Raw genomic sequence first — 19,506 nt, forward strand, 5'->3', positions numbered from 1 at the left:
CGCTTCATGCGAACCTATGCCTGCTCCGGATGCCATCTAGATCCTTGGAGGCCTGGTCCAGTTCACTGTAGACCACCTCCACCAATTCCCAGTATGTTTGTTTTGTAAAAGTGATGCCTTATTAAAGCTATACTGGAATTTAATGCTATGAACTTCATGATATTTTCATAAAATGGATTCATTTTTGCTGTTGTTGAGACCAAATATTTTTGGAATTTCCTGTACATAGGCATTTTTCCATCTTCTAAACTCAACTGAAAGCTTACTATTATCTCATTAAAATCAGTCTGCATTTTTAGGATTTTGTTGAGGCTTTTGATATGCTTCTATATCTTAGATTTATGGGAAATGCAGACACTTTTTTTTTCATTCAGACACAAAGATACCTATTTGCAAAATACTCTGTCAAAAAAAAAAAAAGGTTTGTTTCACTAAAGAGTTGTTTCAAAGTTCTTCAATACTTTATTCTTTCCAAGTCCTTTCACCAGCTGTGTGATTTATCCATTCAGCTCATAAACAGACATTAATTTCACACGTTGACTAAAATTGATTTGACATGCAAACACCTCCACCTGTTACAAAGTCAGCATATCCTCCAGAGCAGCCTTTTTACAATGCTCTCTTGTTTTATTAGCAATTTAGATGAAAGCAGGTTATTATTATTCAAGATAAAATAGTGATTTATAAAGATTTATCTTTCTGTGCAATTTAAAAAATGATAGCTCATAATTCAAAATATTGACAAGAACAATTTTAAGCCTTTTTTTGTAATATATTTGTTATATACATGATATTATGTAAAAATAAGACCCATTCAGAGTATTAAATATCTGAATTGCTGAACTAGGTTAACAAAAAGATATAATGACCCCCTAATTTGGTATTGTGTGTGCTTGCATGTTGGTTTTACATCTAAACACTCTTCTGAGTGTATAATATTATTCAGTTTTATTGACCAGAAAATGGATCTTCTAAAGTGTGTAGTCTTGGAATTTTCTGAACATAGCTCATAGAATGAAGATTTCTAAATTTGAAAAGTAATGAACTACATTAAATAGGCTGTTTATGGAGATAAGGCTATAAAGTATATGCTGATCGTAGGTGAAAAACATATTAATGTAGTAACTAACATGGTATAGTTTCAAAAATGAATTAAATTTGGACAGCAGTACAAATGACCTGCACTGGCCACAGTTTCAGTCTGTAATATGATCTTGCAAAAAGAAACAAACAAAAACACATGGCATTTGTAATAATTCTTCATTTAATTACAGACCAGGAATCTACTCTTTTGTACCCCATCCTCTACCCTGACTTTCCAGGCATGGACAATCCTTTTTTGAGTAGGAAATGCTATACTCTTCATAGAAAGATTTTAAAGCAGCAATTTCTTTACAAATCAATTGTAGAGTTGATATTTTTTTATATATATATATATATATATATATATTTTTAAGGTCCCTTTGTTTTTCCTTCCAGTGTCTGAAAGACTGCCTTAGTGGTTAAGGAACTTTTAGAAAGCAGAGTACTATTTACTTTGAAACAAAATCATTACAGTTAGGACACATAATAAAGCAATAAAAGTTTTACTGCTATACAAGCAATATCAGTTATAATATATAAAATAAATGAAGTACACGACTCCTTGTAGAGACAGATGCAGATTGGTTTCAGTCAGTGTCTTTAGATATGCCTGTTGATCTGTTTGTCCTCTCTTTTGAAAGGAAAAAAAAATGATGATTTCCCTCAGGAAGTGACTATATTTGCGTTTGTTTAGATGCTGTAGGGTGGTATCAGCATGTGTGCACTTGCATAACCGTCCTCATAGAACTAAGAGCACACAAACCTTTTGGCTTTTTCCTATCATCTGCAGCACCCTACGTGCTGTCTTAATGGTTCTGCCATTTCCAAGTCTTACATTTATTGGCGCTTTTTATTCTCTAATGTTTTTATTGCCTCTGCGTGAAATAGTTTGCAAAAGAAGTTTTTGTACAGTCACCTTTTATTGACTGATACAACATTATAAAATTTTGAATCTGTTAATGCTTCTATTGTTTTGCATTACTATGCCATATAAACATTACTGAATTTCAGTATCATTTCTCAAACTTACTCAGCTTGCAACTGCACTTTTTTGGATTTGTGATTCCAAATATTATGATAAACAGTTGAGTTCAGTTCGAAACATAATCCACTGCTTCGATGCACTTCCATAGGTTTCTATTTTGCTATTTTTCTAACAGCAGTATATAGAGAAAAAAAGATAAATTTTAAAGGATTTTAGCAAGAAATGTAAGTCAAAGAAAGCTTTTTTTTTTTTTTCCATTCATTTTCAAAAAGTGCTCAAGGAAAGTGGACACAACATATTTGTTGTGATTGTCTTCTTATCTGCTAAGATTGCAATTATATAAAATAAACTGAGTGTATCTGGTCTATTTGCTTCTCTGTGCTATAGATATTTGTATGGAATATTAGGGTGCTTTCACCAGAACATGCACCTTGTTAGGAACCACTAAGATGTATATTTACATTTTGTTTTTATGTTTGTTGCAATGAGTTAAAGCCATTGCCATTCACTGTTATGTTGTATAATGAATACTTTCCCATCCTACCACATCACAGTCCTCTGCTTCATATTAGAAGCCATAAAAAGATTATCTTAATTAAAAAAAAAAAAAAAAAGTTTGGAATGGATGGTATCTTAACTAAAGCTACACAAATGTACTATGGGCAACACATACAATCTCTGTGTAGGATGAAATGTAATAAAGAAAGGCATTGTAGGCATCACCCTAGTCCGCATCCAGGACTTTCCTTTCCAAACTGAAACCTAATGTCACTCTACCATTTCCTTTGTATGTGTACTGTATCAAATTGTAAATGCATGTAGAAATCAGACAACTTTTATTATTTATATTTATAGTATTTATCAAAGGTCTTGTCTGGAATATTTCACAAGTTTTTCATACTACCACAGGACTTTGTATGTTAGTTTTTGGTTTTGATCTTTTTCCTTTCACTTCAATTGGACAGTTAATAGTGGCGTAGTAGAGTTAGACTCCATCAGGGTCTCTCCTCCTCTCTTGTGCCCCCAGCATAAACCAGCCTTTTTTCTTTTTCTTCTGAGTGTGAAACTTTAAAAGCAAAATGTCAAATGGATTTTTCCACCTGAGATTTCCACGCTATCTATGCAAAGTGAAATAGATGGTTGAAAATTTCCATGAAGACTCTGTAACACACTTCTGTGAAATTTTAGTTGATTAATCATTTTCACTGAAAAGAACACATTTATTTATTTTGTTGTTTGTATACTGTAACAACAAACTAATTACATGTACAGGTATACACTGATTCGGTATGGTTATGTGAAATACTGTACAGATCTCCGTATGGTATGTTTTAGAAGGCTGCACTCTGAATCTTGTCAAAATCTCTTTTGCTACCTACCATCAAAACAAAATTTATACTAGAAATTACCTCAGTTCCAAATAGTAATGAATTGAAGACTTCATTTTCTGGACCTCTTTACATAATCTTTCAGAAGGAAAGACAGAATTCTTTCCAGTCTCAACCAAGTGTTGATTTAAGTCAAGCTATTTCTAAGAATTTCTAAGTGATATAAAAATAGTATTCTCCTTTGGAAGCCACCAGCTTCCAAAACAAACATTTTTGGTTTGAGAATTGACTGCTTCTATAATCTGCATCAGAAGCATACCAATCTTGAAGATTAAACACATCCCACACATAAAATTCCTTTTAATCTTCATTTTCTTTAGTGAAACTGGACTCTTTCCTCTTGGTATTTAAAGGTTAGGAACACCCATTGTAAGTACGTACCCATATGGTGCAGAACTAAGGGAAAATAAGGTTTATCTAACACTAACTTTTGTTTACAAAATTCTGAGCTGACATAGGCTTGGAATTTTGATGGTTGATTTTTCCTTTGGAAGGAGTATGAGAAAAAACAGTACTTCTATGGGCCCATATGCACATGAGGACATTTACACCCACAATATGCTTCATAGGGCTATAGCACCTTCAAAATACTATGGCTACTACTGATCAACTGTTTTTTCTGTAATAGCATTTATATAACAAATTGTTAGGAATGGGCTAAGAAAGTATATGCTAAGCTAATTGAAGCACTTCTGTTGCCTAATGACAATTCATATATTCACATTTATGCTTTGAGATACTCTTACTATCTAATTTTCATCCATTTAATATGTGCTAAATTGATTTTCTGTGATGCCAGTTCTTAATTAGGATGTCATGTGTTGCTAATTTAAATGGCTTAAAGAAGACAAAGTGCACTGTGAAGTTTATAATCTAAACACCTATTGTTTGTATGACATGAGCAATTTTCCATAAAAACATGTTAACTGGTGTTAATTGTATTTTCATCCTTTAAATCTTTAGAAATAGACTCCTGTCTTGGCTATTCCATTGCTTTGCTTCAGATCGGTGTTGGCTTTACAGTCATATAAGTACAAAGATCTATTTGCTTGCACTTTCAAAGTACTGGTAACGCATTGGTCACTTTCTGGACAAGTACTACGTCTTGTTTGCCAGGACTCAAGGTATCATATTTCTGGGTAAAGATGTTCTAGGACATTCTGTTGTAAAACAATAGAATGCACAACATTTTCACAGTTTGAGCGAACAAATTATGGACAATATGTATCAGATTTCTGGACTTGAAGTCATGAATGGTTTCAGAAGCTCCCTGGCAGAAGTATTTTCTTGTGGGTTTCTGTAATGATTGCTGTCACCTGATTGTAGTAATGGTTGGAATTAATACTTTTTCCTCCATCTTTCTTCAGAAGCTGCTGCAATATGTTACTTCCAGTTTTCTCCATGATTGCCATATGTGAAAGAACAGTTCTCTGTATCTATAGATTACTATTAGGAATTAGGATTTCCAGGAATCCATTGAAAGGTTTAATATGAAATATGTTAATAAATAATAAAGCCAAGAAGGGAACAATTTTTTTTCTCTCTTATCCTGCAAGGATACAGACCTCATATTTATAAGTGCTGTTTAGAATACAACTCATTAAAGTTCCATCTGCTTTTTAGGCATATAAGTACATTCCCTATATAAAAATCTGAAGGATTTTTAAAGTTGAATTATATGGCCAGTGCTGTGATTTTATCATTACTGGTTAAAGGCTGTAGCTTCTTTATTGAAGCAACAATGTAGGATCTCAGGACCTACCTTTGCCTGAGCTGATTTTAGCTAGTTTTAATATTGTCTATGTTCAAGTAATTACTGCCAAACACGACTATATGAATGCCACACATGATAAAGGCTTGAGAAGCCTAGGTAATTGTTGCACTAGTAGAGGTTGGGGCTGTTGTACAATTTTCAGACTGTAGCTGGAAACCAGTGGGAAGGAAGCAGACAGGGATAGAAATACTGAAAATTAACCTGTCATTGTGCCTGCAAGCTCAAAATTAATTGTTTCCATATTTATGATTCTGCAGTTGTTGATAATGAATTTCATTGTTATTTCATCAGTCAGTTAGTTGAGATAATAAACTTCTCTGCAATGAGTAACAGAAAGCTTCTTACTCATTCCTGTTCAAATTTGATCTGTGTCTACCCTGGACAATCATAAAATTGATCATAAAAAAAATAAATATTTTTTTCTTTGTGATTTTTTCTGTATTCTCTGATAGAATATTTAAGTACACAGCAAATATTAAACTTAAAGAACAAAGTTGTCAAATAGATTTGATTCTTTTTTTCCTTCTTGATTACTTCAAAGCTTTTTTATATGTATGGTATTGTGTTATTACCAAGAAGCCATCTCTATGCTATGATAACAGGCAGTTAGTTTAAATAGAATTCCTATAGAAAAAAAATCATGTTGGCTTTCCATCTGTCTGCTTCTAAGGTCATGTTTGGTTTTAATATTGATATAGAATGCAACAAAATAGAAGCAACAAAAATTAATCTAGTGGATATGATCTGTGGCCTTTTTGATGACAGCAAGGACAAAAAAATTCAGAGAAATTGTGAGACAGCCCTTAGAATGCTGCTTGAAACTATATGACCTGTGAAGGAGGCCTTCTCTTTTTATAGTTGGGGATTGATAGTAAATTGTACTGTAACTTTTTTTTGAAGGAATTTACTGGAATAATGTTAAAATTGTTATCACCTATGAAATTACCCTGTAAGTCCACTCTGTTTTTAGCTATAGACCAACCACATTTTATCTTTAATAGCCAGCTTTACAGTCTTATTATGTGCTATCTGAAATATTTTTTTTCTGTTAATTTTGATTTATTTTTCACTTTCAGTAGTTGTTCCCATGTTCATTTTCAGGTATCGTATATATATCATAATTTCATTCATTTACCTATGTTCTCTTCAGTATTCATGACCGTCTCTCTCTCTCTCTCTCTCTTTCTCTTTGTATAAGAGTTTCTTTATTTGTCTGTATTTTCAAATTCCCATAATTTTCAACAACGTACTGAGATTTGGGAAACCAGTATTACACATGCATTTCAAAGAAGGCTGAAATGTTTTTTTCATATAAACAGTAGCATTTTTGTGCTTCCTCAGGTATTTGTACGGCTAGCTTTCTGTCTCTTTAAAAAAAATTAAAAAATCATATAAAACAGAAGGGACCTTTTGTAATGCCTGGTTCCTTTTCCTAAACTGAAACTATTTCTTTATAATATTGAAAGCTCCTGCATAACTTGCAGGTGGTTTATTTCTATAGACCACCGTGGTTTCCTGTGAAAACAAGAAAAGTGTACTTCAGAGGAATAAAGTATTTAGGGATACTTAGTTGAATTCTCTGCTCCATCATAAATTTGCTATGCAAATCTTTTACAACTACAATCTGTAAATATTTTCAGGAGTGGTAAAACCATTGCTGATTCTGCTTTCTATTTTTCCTATGCTGAAGTCGTAGAGAGACAAGCTCTCTGTTCCTGCCAATGAAGAAGTACTTACAGTTTAAAATATTTACTGTGTAATACAATAATGGTATTGAAGAACTGTGGTATTCCCTAAGAAGACATAGAAGAACATGTGTGTAGGTTGAAGTAATGTCTATTTTGCTCATTTGTAATGTGTCCATTCATAACTCTTCTGCCTGTCAAAAATGATGGATTTAACAGACATATTGCCTTTATGTCACAGTACAGTTGCAGACTTTGTCTTTATATTTTCATTAAGCAGACTTTTAAATGACGTTGTCTGGGACTCAAATTTGAATTTTAACAGTCAGATAAAAGATATAGGGCAGATATAATATGTTACGGATCCAAATTGATTTATTATTGAGATCAATGCAAAGATCAGCTCAAAGCTTTATGGTATACAATAAAAAATATAAATGTTGGAATAATTAAAACCCAGCATTTGTCATATCAAAGTTTGTTCTGTACAACAATATTTTTTCTGTCTGTTCTAAATTTAAGAAAGTGTTTTTTAAGTGCCAGAGTCTACTGTGTCAGGTATTCTGAATGTCACTGCAGGAAGATATTCTATATTAGATATAAGGAAGAAGTTCTTTACTCTGAGGGTGGTGAGACACTGGAACAGGTTGCCCAGAGAAGCTGTAGATGCCCCATCCCTGCAGGTGCTCAAGGCCAGGGCATGGGGCTTTGGGCAACCTGGTCTGGTGGGAGGTGTCCCTGCCCATGGCAGGAGGGTTGGAATTGGATGATCTTTAAGGTCCCTTCCAACCCTAACCATTCTGTTATTCTAACACAAAAAGAATAAGAGGATATAAACAAAATCATCATTTTTCTTGTATTTAAACACAAACATTTGTGGCCTGTTATAAGAGTTTAGATGTTAAACTGAAAAGGTTTGATGCAGAAATAAACTTCCAAACTTTTTTTTTTTTTTGAAATGTGCACCTGCCAGCTTCTAGCTTCCCTTAAACTGTCTTGGGTACATTTAATATGATAATTACAAAATGTAGTCAAATTCATGAATTTAGACTTTAAATGTATTAACTTTGACTCTCTGGCAGACCTTGAGCTACTGAAGTTTGTCTATTTATGTGTGAGCATATTATTAATACTCTAATGAGAGAAGATGTATATAGTTACAGATTTATTGATTTGATGATGATTCACTGATCATCTAAGCTAGAATATCAGATAGTGTGAATGAAAACATAATGGTACTATGGAATTGATTTTAACTGTGCGTTTGTAATGTAGTAACAAGGGAAAAAAAAGCAACTTACTAACATGACTAAAAGAAATTCAAGACTGCGAAATGTTACAATCCATAAGCATTTTATTATGTATTTCAGATACCTGCGTCAAAGTAACTCAAAAACTTTCATTAAAAAGACTAGAACTGCAATGTGAAACCTTTCAAGTATTAGTCTTAGTACGTATTTAGATGCTTAATATCACTTTAGAATTGCCATATTTCTTCCTTTGAAAGAAAACACAGCAACAGAAGTGTCTGATTCAATTCAGAGCAATACGTTCTTCCCACCAGATATCTGATCTTGTCACTCTTCCAACGTAAAAGAGGCTGTTCCCTGAAATTGAGTAAATACTTCTAGTTTACAAACAAAAGGAGAAGTCTTTCCCCAGACTACCAAAGAGTACATGAAAACCAGAAACAATTGAATATGATCTATGCTAAAAATTTTAAATTTTTAAAATTAAAAAAAAATATATAAAAAAATCTTTGATTAAACCAGTGGGACTCTGATGGGAGACAATGAAATAAAGGCTGTGTCAAATCCCAGAGGATGGAGAAATGTGGAAATGACTACTTCTGTAGTCCTCTGGATCTAGATACAAACAAACAGTTTGTGATTCTGTGATGCTGTGATATATATAAATACAAAATCCATAATTTGACCTTCTTTTTCTTCCCTAAGTTGTGTTCTGACATTAATATATGTGATGGAAAGCTAGCTCTTCAGTAAAGAGAAAAGTACATACGTTCTGTCTGCAGTCAGTGCATCTATGAGAAATTCAGTCAGCTAAGACAAAGCTTTTTGTGGATTAAGTATTTTTCAAAATTTTTGGAAGGAAATTGTCTAGTACCTGAAACTGTAATTCAAGAGCAAGGAAAGACATTGAACTGAACAAGTGTGGAAAGTTTTTACTGTATATAACTTGAGAATTCTCTCTGCTTTTGTGGAGTGAAAAGTAGATTTTTTGTCACAGTTAAATTAATTGGTAGAATATTAAATGATCTAAAAATGTGGGCTTGATAATAACACCCATAATTTAATATGAATAAGAAATTATGTGTATGTTATAGTAAATCTTCATACCAGGAAATTTGCATGAAACTTGAAGCTAGGAGTGAATGCTATCCATTAGATTTAAATGGATGATTTCAGTCAAGCTGAATAATTTGTTTTTTTGACTAAAGTACATTTTCTGTAATAGCAGATGGTCTTCACTCCAAGCTTTGAGAAGATGTAGATTTCTAGAGCTGGATGGCATCTTTCAAATGTTTTATAGCCAAAATGCAAATCAAACATCCTCAAAAGCGTCTTATAAGTTGTGGCATTTGCTGAATTGTTTTTATATTGAACAAACAAACACAAACCCTGGAAGCTGAGATAGAAATAAAGTTAATACATTTCATTTTGACATTTTTATGAGTTATTTGTCTTTTCAATGTAAAATAATTTGTTAAAAATATCCTTCTAATATATTTTAACTTAAAATGCAACATTGAAATATGTTTTTGTGAGGCAAACAACAGATTTTATTAAACCTTTATATATCCAAATAATAAAAGTATTTAAAAGTTTCACCTGAAATTAGTTTTTATATTTTTAACTGTTTAATTGTGCTTTCAAATTAGAGATTTAAAAATTCAGATTATATTTCTACCCCATGTAAAACCAGTCATTCATGGATGAAGGGTGATATATTAAGACACACTAAGTATTCAATTAGTAAGACCTCAATTCCTCAATTCTGACCGAAGACATAATGTACTGTCTTCCCATTAAAAAAAAAAAAAAAAAAAAAAAAAGAAAAAAAGAATTCTCAACCTGTCAGAAAGCTTAATTTTAGGTAATTTCTGCTAAAAGTTTTGGTTCGTTGATCCTCCTAGGGCTTGGTGTATCTCCTGAGAATTAGAAAGCATCCTGATCTATCTTCTACTTTAGTAAATTCATTAATTAAAGATATTGTGATACTTCCTCTGTATCCATGGAAAGAAACACTTGTTGCTTTCTCTTAAGGGATAAACCTTGAGCAGTGACTTTGCCAGACCCTGCAGACAGTTTGCCTCCTGACACTTCTGCCCTGAGATGGTATTGCCCTGACCTCCAAGACACAACAGGTTTTTCGAAAGAGTGTTGATCATTCACACATGCTGGTTTAGATGTAGCTCTGCTATCAATGGAGGAGATGAATTTTTAAAATACAATTAAAATATGGGTTCTAATTTTTAGTAGCTCCCCGCGTTTTCATGTAGGGTGTGGACAATTGGGAACACACAAGTTTTCAGTGCTCCATTTTAGTATTAAGAATAAATGTCTCAGTGGGATCAGGCAGGTGAAGCTACTTTAAAGCATTTGTAAAGATATAATTTGCAATCCTTACTTATACAGACTATTTTTGATATTATTCTACTGCTGTTTTAATATATTTGTGTACTGGACTTTTGGAAGATGTTTTCATTCATTTGATACATTCTGGCTTTCTGGTAAGACAATTATTCAATAAAACATCTGACTCTGGAACTGCTCTGAATTCATAGATAGAAAAGTAACTTAATTTTCTCTTCAAAGTCTGATTCTAAGATTTTTTAAAAAAAGTGTGCCTCTCTTTACCCTGATGAATAACCTTTTCTGTTGTGAAATGTAGTATACGTGCTTCTCAACAATCTGTTCACAACTTCTTCAAGGTTGTAAGCATAGAGGATGAATACAAGTACCATAATAATGCCATCCTGCATATTAAAATTTCTGTTGGAGTTAGCATGCCAAGTTGTATGCTTCTGCCAGGATTTAATATTAGTAGTTTTAGCAATATATGACAGCAGACATTTTTAATTATGTTAAATTATATTAATACTTAATACTGTTCAGTGAGTTGAATTTTCTTGTTATCCTGAATATTTCAAATTTCATACCTTGAATTAAACTGTGAAACATTTAAATAACTTCAAAATTTTATTGCTGAGTTCATTTGAATGAGGTTCACATCATTTTACTACAGATGTAGCAACACAGTTTATGGAACCAGATGTGCTTCGTTATTATGGTTGCTGCTGAGATGGAAATTAATGTCAAAACTGTTTTAAATTTAATGGCAAAGAAATGTATTCTTCATTTTCAATGGGCAGCTAACTGTAGAGTAATTTGCAAGATGATACAGCATTTCTAGTGCGCGCACTTAATATTTATATTTCCTGTCTTTAATATTCTTGTTATTCATAGGTTTCATGAGACTAGATTTTTATATTCTTATCTACATGTGCATTCAATATCTACAAAATAAATATTATTTAAATAGCAGATCTTCTAGAGGGTGTCTAGGAAGTATGATCTAAAATGTTAATCTTTTTTCAGTGTAGCTGAACGCAGCTGGCAAAAAAATATGGCTCTAATTTGAAGTATGAGATTTAAAAGTAATTCCTCAGTTTTATTGTATTTTGGTGTTTATTGTATTTTGGTGCTTTAAATAAAACTAATAGAATTTACCAGTAAATTATATACTTTTAATTTTATTGCTAATAGCATTATCTAATGAATTGCAGATTTGAAAGTTAAATTAGATTCTTTATTACTAGTACTTCATTACAGAAATAAGATGTATATGTTAATATATCTCCATGATAGAATGGAGACTATATATGACTTTATAATTTTACCAGGAAATAAGATGTATTTCAGTGCAGTCATGCCGTTAAACATGAAGATTTTGGTATCTTCAGCAGTGCAGGTATGGAAGTTATTGACCTGTGAAAAGACATAGGATCCTAAGCCTGTAGGTGGTTTTAAAGCATTTACCTCTAGTTCATTTTCAGTTGTAAATATCAGTTTAAAGCATAATGTCAAATATTTTGAAGGCACCTCTTATACTGACACGTAAATTGTTGGCAAATATATTTTTCTTACTATTGTGTTTGAATTTTTTGATATTCAGAAATTGAGAAAGGAGGTTGCGGAGACCCTGGAATTCCATCATATGGGAAGAGGACTGGCAGTAGTTTTCTGCATGGAGACACACTTACCTTTGAATGTCAAGCAGCTTTTGAACTGGTGGGGGAGAGAACGATTACATGTCAACAAAACAACCAGTGGTCTGGCAACAAACCCAGCTGTGTTTGTAAGAATTATTATTATTTCTTTGCTGTAATAATTTTCTGACCTCTTGCTTTTCTTTGCATTTTTTTACTAGCCAGCAGGAAAACATTTCAAAGACCTTGAACACTTTTAACAGTCATGTATTTTTCTTAGTTGGCTTCACAGTAGCTCATTTATGGGTACCATCACATAGGATTGTTTTAGAATGTTCATCCCTCATTTTGTATTTCATTTTTATCATTTAACATTTTTAATACAAATGCGTGCCAAAGACTCTAATTGAACACTTAGTGTGTAAGTTCTCAAAAGGAGTGTGGCACATGCATTGATTCTGGCACTGCAAAGGAGTCTATAGGTACAAAAAAAGATTTGTTTTGTGCTGCTTTGTTTTCCTGATATCCTAACAAAACATGAAAATGTATTTGAGGAATATGAGGATATCCAATGTGAAAAACAGGGAGGTAAGATTATTAAACATGAATTTTGTTTGAAAAGATAAAATACATTTGTAGGTAAGCTTATAGATGGAGTTAAATAGAGAACTTTTTTTTTCCTTCTTCTAAGGTTAAATGGAGTTAATCTTTTTAGTACACAGGTATACACTTAGGCACTTAGTTCTCCAGATAGCATTACTTTTTCTATAAAGAGTCTTATAATTCAGTACTGGATTTTCAAAACAAAGTGTGGTGTCTTGTTCTGCTTGGATGTATATGTATTTTGCAGCTGTGTTGGCTACAGGACTTAGTGAGCTGAGTGAGCTTTCTGTGTGAATGGAAGCAGCCTCTATATGCCTGTGTAATGCTGGAATGTGTGTAAGCAAATAAATTCTGGGCATGAGATGCCGTGGCTGCAATCCTTTTGAAGACAGAAGCTCTGTTTTGGCATAGCACTATGTTGCATTGGGTTGGTATATTAGTTTGTGTTGGCAATAGTTTGGAATATTTTACTGCTCTGCTGTAGGTGTAGTAGTTTTCAAACCTAGGTTTCAAAAATACCCTATTCCACAAGAATAGAAAGACAAATATTCGTAGTGTTTATAGGGTATTTTGAGAATCTATTGTTGTTTTCTTTAGTCTCGTGTTTCTTCAACTTCACCACGCCATCTGGAATTATTCTTTCACCAAATTATCCTGAGGAGTATGGGAACAATATGAACTGTGTTTGGCTGATTATCTCAGAGCCAGGAAGCAGAATCCATCTGATTTTCAATGACTTTGATGTGGAACCTCAGTTTGACTACCTTACTGTGAAAGATGATGGGATTTCAGATTTACCACCTCTTGGCACTTTTTCTGGAAATGAAGTACCTTCTCAGTTGGCTAGCAGTGGGCACATAGTAAGACTTGAATTTCAGTCAGATCACTCTACAACTGGAAGGGGATTTAATATCACTTACACAAGTAAGAAACTCTGCTTTTATTTTATGTCTTGTCAAGCTGTCTTTCATCATAATAGTGAAAAGTAGAACATATTTGTATTTATAATGCAGAAGTGAATTGCCCCAGAAAAGGGGAAAATACAAAATCGTAATGCTTGTATAATTGCAGTGCTTTCAGCTGTCTTTCTAATACTCCTTTCATTAGCTTATCTGAAATTTTATCATATATTTATTTCATTGTGATAGAACTGAGAAATTCCCTTCATTATTTGAGGCCCATTTTGGCTGAAACTGCTATAAACGCAAAGCATGTAACTCTTGTCCTGGCATTGGGCACCACTGAAAAGAGTGGACGTACTCTTCCCAGTACGTCCATGTCTCTGTTGTAGGGGGGGACACATGACAGAACTGGAAGCAGTACTCCAGGTGAGGCCTCTGCAGTTCTGAGTAGAAGGAAAGGAACAATCACCTCTCTTGACCTGATCCTATGTGTAATGCATCCAAGAATACTGTTAGCCTTCTTAGTGGCAAGGGCACTTTGCTGACTTATGTTCAAAAATGATCAATATCAGTGATACAACAGATAAGCTACAATTTTAGATACTTACAAATCTTACCACCTATAAATTTGTAAACACCTTTCTGTTCTAGTATATCTCCACCCTGCCGTGTAAAGACTTACATACCCAGGACACGGGTTACAAGCACTCATCCGTTTTCCCGAAGTGTGGGTTCCCCTGCACACACCTCCTGAAAGACATATAGATCCTCTAGCTTTCTGTACACCCGTACTGTTCTCGACAAGTCACTGATCCATACACTGATGAGAACACCCCCAACATGGAGATGTGGGTCCCTGTGAGTTGATATTCCACCAGCTGGAAGCAGGCTGCTGTCCACATCCCAAAGAGGGTTGCTCTGTCCAGCCTTGGCAGAGGCTGTAGTCTTTAGCTGTAGCCTCTATTTATTCTGGATTAGCTGCAATGTGAAACTGCACTTCTCGTGTGAGAGGCAAACAGTTGGGAAATTTAATCACAGTGTTTTCGTTTATCTAAGCCACACACAACTAAAAAGATTCAGAATTTGAAGTATGTTGCATTGTGGTGAATGTCATCAGATCCAATGCAGATTTTGTAGTGGGGCATTTCCAAAACTTTTTCAATTATATTGTAATCCTGTTGCTTATCAAATGTTATTCCCTTTCCCCCCTCCCCTTCCCCTTCTCCTCCAAAAGAGTCAGGGTTTAGAAGGTTTGTATTATTATTGTTGTTGTTATTATTATTATGTGTTTTTTTTTTCTTTTCTTTTTGTTTTTGTTTATAAGCATTTGGTCAGAATGAGTGCCATGACCCAGGTATTCCTATAAATGGGAGGCGTTTTGGAGACAGGTTCCTTCTGGGAAGTTCTGTTTCTTTTCATTGTGATGATGGCTTTGTGAAGACCCAAGGCTCTGAATCCATAACATGCATTATGCAGGATGGAAATGTAGTATGGAGCTCTGCTGTCCCACGTTGTGAAGGTAAGGGCACAATCTTTAGTTTGCACCTACAGTTTGAATAATTAAGCTATTTAATTTTAGCTTACTTTTCACATTTCATACACAAATGAGACTGCTGTAGCTGAAGTTATTTATTTGTCTTATTTTAACACTTTTCCAGTCAAATGAGAGAGCAATAATAGAAACAAGATAGCTTGCTTTTATATTCTTGGAATAAATTAGCATTCTAAAAATCTGGTTGCTATTCTTTTCAAATTCTGTCTGTCACCATCATTACCTGGTTGTGAGTTATAGCTGCTATAGCAGTTTTGGCTGTAGCATACTGAAGAACGTAATTATCACACAGAAAAGTGAAGTGAAAATTCATTTTTAAAAATTGGCACCTTTAATTTTCTCACAGCAAAGATATACCTGAAGTTCTTTATGTAACACATTACTCTGCAGTACATCTTTTCCTTAGAATTACAGTGAAAATCAGAGCTATGTTTAATATTCATTATATTCCCCAAAATATTTAATCCAAAAATTCTGAATTTATTTGCTTGTTCTTGCCTACATAAATAAACAGACTAACATTATATCTCTCTGTAGGATGAAATACAGTGAGATAAAAGTGAGAAAATAGGCTGATTCCATGATGCTTAACAGTGACAGTACTCCATAGTTCCTATGGCAAGACATATGAATATGTTTAATAAACACCTTGTGTGTTTCTATTAAAAGTAATGTTCAGAAAGCTGTATGTCTTCTTGTAAACAATAGTTATGTACTCAGGCACTCAATGAAATGAGGGCTGCAGGGGATCTGTGTTCCAACACCTGGAGTACTTCTTCCCCTTTCTTCTTCACTGACCTTGGTGTCTGGAGGGTTGTTTCTCACACATTTTTTCTCACTCCTATCTCTGATAGCTGCTGTGAAGCATTTTATTACCCTTTCTTGCATTTGTTTTGTTTGTGTTATTTGGACAACTTGGTAACTCAATTCTGATAAGACTGCATTTCTAAGAAAAGGTAGAGATATTGGAAAAAATGTTAGTTAGGTGTGGTGCATGCAAATATAGATATACTAACAAGATTTCTTAACCTGATTAAGCCATGTAATTTTTTTTTTTTTTTTGCTTAGAGCAAAACCAGCCCACTCCAAGGCACAGAGCAAGGGGAGGTTTTTCATCAAATGATTTTTTTCTCATTTTGAAACTTTAAACACATAATTAATACAATATTCAATGTAATCTTCATGTAGTTTTCTTCTACAAGCACATGAAGGAGCCACTTTGAGGAAAAAAATGGAAAAGAAAACAAAAACACAAAGACTGTAAGAAAGTACATAGGTACAGATCAAGCTCAGTTATCCTTCCTGTGAATCCTGCTGGACATTAACCTAGCTATTAATGACAAAAGGATTCAATTTTTTTTTTTTTGGGGGGGGGGGTATATTTTTGTCTTTTTTCTCATTTTGGTATGGAAGGAAATATGGTTCTTTAAAGTTACATTCAAGAGGTGTTCTGTTTTGATGTGGATTTACTTTTTAATTGATAATTAAAGGAATTCCTGTTTTTAGTGTATAGTATGGAGCAAGCATCCTTGCTAGTTTGTTTAGAAGTAATTAAGTTTGCTTCTGGTTGTCTGAGATTTCTGAGCAACTGTTAGTTTTTGTTGTTGCTCTGCTTTGTGTCTCTCCATACTTAACAATCTCTTTAACAAACAATACATGAAATATGTGAAGTAGGTGATGTGTTATAATCAGGTGAGGGTCAGCAGTCTTCTGGTTGTTCTTGTTTTTAATATGACCAAATTTAATTAAAAATAAAAGGCATAGAATACAATTCATTCTTCATCAGCTATACACTTGTGAAATAAAAGCCATTTTCCTGCATGATCATTTTGCCCCAGAGACGATTAACTGTGTATGTTTCATTTTTGTGGGTTGCTTTTTTTCCTCCACTTTTTTAAATCTGAAAAAACTTCTCAGAGATAAGTGCAAGTCATGAATGAAATCAAAATCAAATGTCTGAGTTCAATTTTTGTTAAAAGCATTGAATCAAAACTGGGAGTATTAATTTACTACTCACAAATTCATTTTACTATTAATTTCCATATGGCATAATAGGTTTGCCTGTCACTACTTAGAGAAACAGAAGACAAGTGAAAAGATTCCGGGCACAGCAATATGGAACTTGCTGATAATGACACCACTGACTACCTGAGTGTAATACAAATGATACTAAGACAAATTTACCTGACCTTGAAAGCCTTCCTCTTTTAGACTGCTCTATAGCCTGTGTTAGACTATAAGATCCCAATGCTCTGTGCTATAACAACTTAATTTTTTAAGGGACTTACGTTTCTCTAAATGTCTTCAGTATTTTCTGATGTTGTTTAATCCTGCACCAAAGTCCTTCGATCCTGCTGTGAAAAATGTTCCCTGTCTAGCCTTCTTACTTTCATAGCCCTGTTGCAATATTTGTCCTTTTATGGAGGAGGATTAGGTTAAACAAACTTGGTGTGCAAGAATGGGCCTGATGGGATGCACTGAAGAGTGCTTAGGAAGCCAGCTAGTGGCATAAAAAGGCCACTCTCAAGTGTCCTGGAAAGGTCCTGTAACTAGGGGAGGTTCCAGTGGACTGGAAAAAGGAAATTTCAGTCCTATCTTCAGGAAAGGAAAGAAGGAGGATCTGAGGAACTACAGGTCTCACCTTGATCATTGGGAAAGGTGATGCAACAATATTCCTGGAAATCATTTCCAAATACTGAAGGACAAGATTAGGAGGAGTCAGTATGGATTTATGAAGGGGAAATCATGCCTGACCAACCTGGCATCCTTGTGCAATGAGATGACTGGCCTGATGGATGAGGGGAGTGTAATGGATATTTTAAATCTCATTTTAGTAAGGTGTTTGGCACTGTATCATACATGGTTCTTGTAGGCAAACTGTTAAAATATGGTCTAGACAAGTGAACAAGGTGGATTGAAAACTGGCTGAGCTGTTGGGCTGAGGGAGTTGTGATCAGTGAGTGGCACAAAGTGCAGCTGGAGACCAGCCCCTAATGGTGTACCCCAGGGATCAATATCAGGTCCAATATTGTTTAAAATCTTCAGTAATGATCATTACTGATCACTGGGACAGAGTGCAACTTGAGTAAGTTACAGATGACAGAAAATTGGGAGTAGTGGCTGATAAACAATATGGTTATTCTGATGTTTAGAGTGACCTTAACAGGCTGTAGAATTGGGCCAAGATAGAGTTCAACAAGAGGAAATATCAAGTCCAAGTGGGAGCTGGGGTTGTTTAGCCTCGAGAAGAGGAGGCTCAGGGGAGACCTCATCGCTCTCTATAGGTACCTTAAAGGAGGCTGTAGAGAGGTGGGGGTTGGTCTATTCTCCCATGTGCCTGGTGACAGGACAAGGGGGAATGGGCTAAAGTTGCGCCAGGGGAGGTTTAGGTTGGATGTTAGGAAGAACTTCTTTATCGAAAGGGTTGTTAGGCACTGGAATGGACTGTCCAGGGAGGTGGTTGAGTCACCATCCCTGGAGGTCTTTAAAAGACGTTTAGATGTAGCCCTTAGTGATATGGTTTAGTGCAGGACTTGTTAGTGTTAGGGCTGAGGTTGGACTAGATGATCTTGGAGGTCTCTTCCAACCTAGACGATTCTGTGATTCTGTGAAGTCCTTCCTTCAGCGCTGGCGATCCTCTGCCTACAGAGCTGCATACGGAAGCCTAGGATCCCAAGTAGAAACAAGATGCAGACATACAGCAGTGAGTCAGGTGAAGGGTCACAAAGATGATTAAGAGCTTGGAGAATCCATCATACAAAAAGAGACTGAGACAACTTGGGTCATCTAGACTAAAAAAGAACGCTGAAGGCTCTGGAGAAAATTTATTGAAGTATATAAATACCTGATTCAACGATGTAAAGAAAATTGTCCAGTATCAGGACAAGAGACAAAGGATGCAAACTGAAATTAAATAAATTACTTTTAAACATAAGAAAAATCTTCTACTGTGAGAGTGATCAAACGCTGGAACAGGTTGCCTAGAAAGGCTGTGGATTCTCTGCCTTTGGGGAGAGGGCATGATCCTAACAACATGGTTCTGTGCCATCTACTGTAAGTGACCCTGCTTTGAGCAGGAGTAGATGATCTCCAGATATCCCTTTCACCTTCAACTGTTCTGTAATTCAATGGAATGTTTACACCAATAATTTCCACTGAGCTGAGTCATTACTCAATAAGGTATTAGATGGCACAGTACAATGAAAATAATTTGCTATAAATTACTTGGATCTAAATTACTGTCTGATATTTCCACATAAATGTGGAATCATACCAGAACTAAAAGATGTCAGTATATTATTTTT

The 19,506-nt window shown here is 34.5% G+C and overlaps 1 protein-coding gene across 12 annotated transcripts in view; it reads left to right on the plus strand.

Moving 5' to 3' along the window:
- Nucleotides 1-19,506, plus strand: part of CSMD1 (CUB and Sushi multiple domains 1) — a 1,150,108-nt gene that overhangs the window by 847,944 nt on the left and 282,658 nt on the right. For all 12 annotated transcript variants that reach the window (XM_080586628.1, XM_080586632.1, XM_080586634.1 and 9 more), the window contains 3 exons: nucleotides 12,112-12,294; nucleotides 13,346-13,672; nucleotides 14,975-15,169. In XM_080586628.1, coding sequence (XP_080442754.1) covers nucleotides 12,112-12,294; nucleotides 13,346-13,672; nucleotides 14,975-15,169 — 705 coding nt within the window. The remainder of the gene's footprint in view (nucleotides 1-12,111; nucleotides 12,295-13,345; nucleotides 13,673-14,974; nucleotides 15,170-19,506) is intronic.

Source organism: Anser brachyrhynchus (genome assembly GCF_964034855.1).
Source record: "Anser brachyrhynchus genome assembly, chromosome: 3".
In the NCBI taxonomy this organism is placed as follows: domain Eukaryota; kingdom Metazoa; phylum Chordata; class Aves; order Anseriformes; family Anatidae; genus Anser; species Anser brachyrhynchus.